This window comes from Diprion similis, chromosome 9 (assembly GCF_021155765.1).
Source record: "Diprion similis isolate iyDipSimi1 chromosome 9, iyDipSimi1.1, whole genome shotgun sequence".
NCBI classification, from domain to species: domain Eukaryota; kingdom Metazoa; phylum Arthropoda; class Insecta; order Hymenoptera; family Diprionidae; genus Diprion; species Diprion similis.
In genome coordinates this window covers 3,318,907-3,322,500 of record NC_060113.1, presented here as the reverse complement: position 1 = coordinate 3,322,500, position 3,594 = coordinate 3,318,907, and the positions used below count along the sequence as shown (strand labels likewise).

Here is a 3,594-nt window from a genome sequence, read left to right as displayed (position 1 = left end):
ATGTCATTCCGTACTCGGCGTTGACGATCGCGATCGCAGCTGGCTTCGTCGAGTTTATACATACGGCGGAGAAGAGTGTACGTGAGAGAGTATGCATGTTTAGGCACACATAATAAATACACACACACACGCACACACGCATACGCATAATACGAATACAGGGAAATGTTGAGGGTGTACAACGTCAGAGCGGGCGCGTTGGTGCCTTTACGAAAGGCAACATAACACACGCGTGCAGGATGAGGAGAGGAAGAAGAAGAAGAAGAAGAAGAAGAAGAATAAGAGGAAGAAGGAGACCCCCTGAAGTCAACGAGGTCGAACGAGTTTCAGACGTTGTGAACGTAACAAACAAACCCCTGAAGAAAGACGAGGGAAAAAAGCAAAGTAAAAAAACGAAAAGAGCAAATAAAATAAATAAAGGAAAATAGAAATACCGGAAGAAAAAATGTCGCTGTAAGGTTATATTCTTCGTCTGCAAGCGTATCTAGACATAATATTTTTATAAGAAGAATACTGAGAATGAAATATGAAGGCTTTTTATATACACCTACGTGCAATATAAGAATAATATATAAATAGTATAATAAAGTAGGAAAATTCAGTTTAACGAACAAATATTGCAATTAGTATCTGCACACGTGTATGAATGATTTTGTACATATATAGGATATTTGAAAACGAATTCAACGAACGAAAGTACGATCGCAATTATCATTGCGCTAAAGAATTGAATTAACAGATATAAAACGTGGCTATATTTGACGAAATTATCTGAATTCGTTATCTTGCATGTGAAAAAATTAGAATTGTTGAAAGTAAGAAGAAAAATTGAAAGAAAAAACAAAAATCAAGCCTTGAATAAGACGTCGAAGGGATCAGAGTCTATATATGTACGATAATTTGAGTTAATTAATCCTTTGAGTCATAGTCCAAGTATTTTTACTACCTATTTTATATCAATTTTTTGTTCATTTAGAGAACTTTTCAGCATATTTCCTTATGGTTTTTTGCTATCTCTAATAGCGTACTAATAGGGTTTTCTGACTAGATTCGATAATTTAGAAAATTTTATCCACCATATTAGGTCCGCCATTTGGAATTTTTGAACCTTGTCTTGTTATAAAAGTTGTCTCAAGACAATAACGTCTTACTCATACGGTAAAACAATTATGAAAAGAGATGTGAAGAGAATTGAGAAGAAAATTCGTGTATCGACAAAGATGATATGCAGGCGCTGTGCAACGCGTTGTTCGTTAGTGGGAGAGTAAGAAGGAAGTTTGAATCCGATTTGCCGGACACACCCTGCGGGTTCGGGGCGTCGCGACGCTCAGACAGTGGTTCTCCGCGTCGATTTCCATTGCGTAGGACGACGCACTTGGCACCAAAGTGTCTATAGGGTGGCGGTATTGATCGGGCCACACCCCATGGGCCTCAGAATGTACGCCTTGCCCAACACCATGGCATCCCGTATACATTACGCCGCTCGATCACCTAGGCTCGACAATAAATATGCATTGCAAGGAAGCATAGAAAAATATAATTCGGATGATGATTATCGATCGATATCCATATGACGAAGAAACGATGGTAAAAAACGGGGATACCTGCGCTCGGAAAATCTATGGTGATGCAATTTCATATTTATCACGGTATAATGCGACGCACCGCGAAGAGTCGCAGGTCAGAGATAGCGTCCCTGATGACTGGACGAATGACGCGTCGATCGGTGATATACGAGGGGCATCGAAAGGTGTGCGTTTGTGTCGAGTGTCATGTTTGTACCGGCTAACAGTCAGCCGTCATGAATTTATCGTGTTTATTCGAAGACTTTTTTTCCTCTACAGGCTACTCGGTTATTAAAAATGTGAAATATGTACGTATTTACTCGTCATTTTTATCGAATCTCAATCGCGTCAACTGTTTATGGGTACTAACGTTTATACGATGTTTTTTTAATCAGCTTTATTATTATTATTATTATTATTATTATTATTATTATTATTATTACTCTTATACATTCCGACTCGTATAATAACGTCGAAGATATTATTATATATATATATATATATATAAGACCGGGGTAAAATTCCTTCAGCTCTAATGAAAGACGCTTTGTTTTTTAGTTACTACGACCGATAAGAATGACTAATTGCCTCCTAATATCTCTCCACGCCGGAATATGAATACCCTTCTTTCAGGATCGGACCTGCAACAAGAGTCTCTCTGCTCCTGGTGTCGAGAAAATTCTACGCTAGCAAGACACACGTGAGAAAAGGAGTCGAATTGCCGAGCCTAATTTTATTCTGCAGAAAAAAATGCTTAGTTGGTTCTGTAAGTTTCCGAAAGTTTAAACAGCCTCCCTTGCTTATACGCGACAAGCGAAAAGACAGTCCGCGGGGCTTTTATTTCGGCTTTTATAACTGTTTAAAAAATCTGATCCCCTTTATTCTTCATCCTTTTCCTTTCCTTTATCTCTCTCCTTCCCTTCCTCGCCGTGCATCAACGATAGCGGAGTGACGCGCCTTCGGGCGGTAGGAAACTAATGCATCCGTCGCGTCACTTACTATAGTAAAGCGATGCTCGACGTGAGTCACGCGTGGAAATGCATCCAGCGGTAGAAACAACGGACGATTCGCCGGCTCTCACGTGTTCATCTTGCCTCGAGCTCTACTGCGGTTTATCAAAATTAACGAGCCGAGTCCCAGGATACCAACGGGTGTGACTAAAATCCACGTTACGGCTCGCTAATGTCACGATGGCAGTTTCTAAACTTGACTTTTTTGGAAAAGCTACTGCGCGACGTCGAGCGAAGAACAAACGACGATCGAGAAAAATCGCCATCTTTATGTCAGCGATATCTATATGTATACAAAGATGTATAAAGAACAAAAGAAAGTGAAAAAAAAAGACCGGTGCAAGTTGAGCCGTCGTTTGTTTTCTGACATTGACAGAAGAGCGACGGGGAACTTCCGGCATGCAGATAGATGGATCGCAAGGGCGTTTTCGAGTACTCACCATGCTTTGACGCGAATAAGAACCTCGCCCTCGCCGAGCGCCGGTTCGGGCTTGCGAAGGACCTTGACGCTCTTCAATCCGCCAAAACCGTTGAGAACGATGGCCCGCATGTCTTTCGGCTCCGGCGACGGCTTCTCTTCGCCGTTTTCTTTGGGTTTTTCGCCGTCCCCGTTCTCCTCGGCCTTTTTCTCCTCCGCGGACTCCTTCTGACCCTCGCTCTTTTCATTTTTCACCTCGTTTTCGTCCTTCGCGGCTATTTCCTCGCCCGTTTTATCCCCCTCTACGGTCGGGCTGGTCTCGTTTTTCTCTTCGGCCATTTTTCGGTTTTCAAACACGGCGTGTGCGGCTTCTCGTTTCCCTTTGTCTTTCTACAACCGGTCAGCGTTACCTGTACTCGTGCGTATATCTGCCAAAACGCGTATCGTGTTTCCTCTCTGTACCTCTGTGTCTTCCTGGATTACCGGGAGTGCAGAGCTCGATTTCCTACGCTTTTTAATGCCGAATTTACCAGCTAATTCAGCAAAGACTACACTACGTCCGCGCGAGACAAGCTCTGACAGCGATCTGACGCGCAGCGTC

The 3,594-nt window shown here is 42.4% G+C and overlaps 1 protein-coding gene across 1 annotated transcript in view; it reads right to left on the bottom strand.

The window, feature by feature from the left end:
* LOC124410653 (synaptic vesicle membrane protein VAT-1 homolog-like) overlaps positions 1 to 3,594 on the bottom strand; it is a 25,373-nt gene extending 21,779 nt beyond the window's left edge. The window contains exon 1 of the mRNA XM_046889179.1: positions 3,016 to 3,594. Coding sequence (XP_046745135.1) covers positions 3,016 to 3,332 — 317 coding nt within the window. The 5' untranslated portion in view covers positions 3,333 to 3,594. The remainder of the gene's footprint in view (positions 1 to 3,015) is intronic.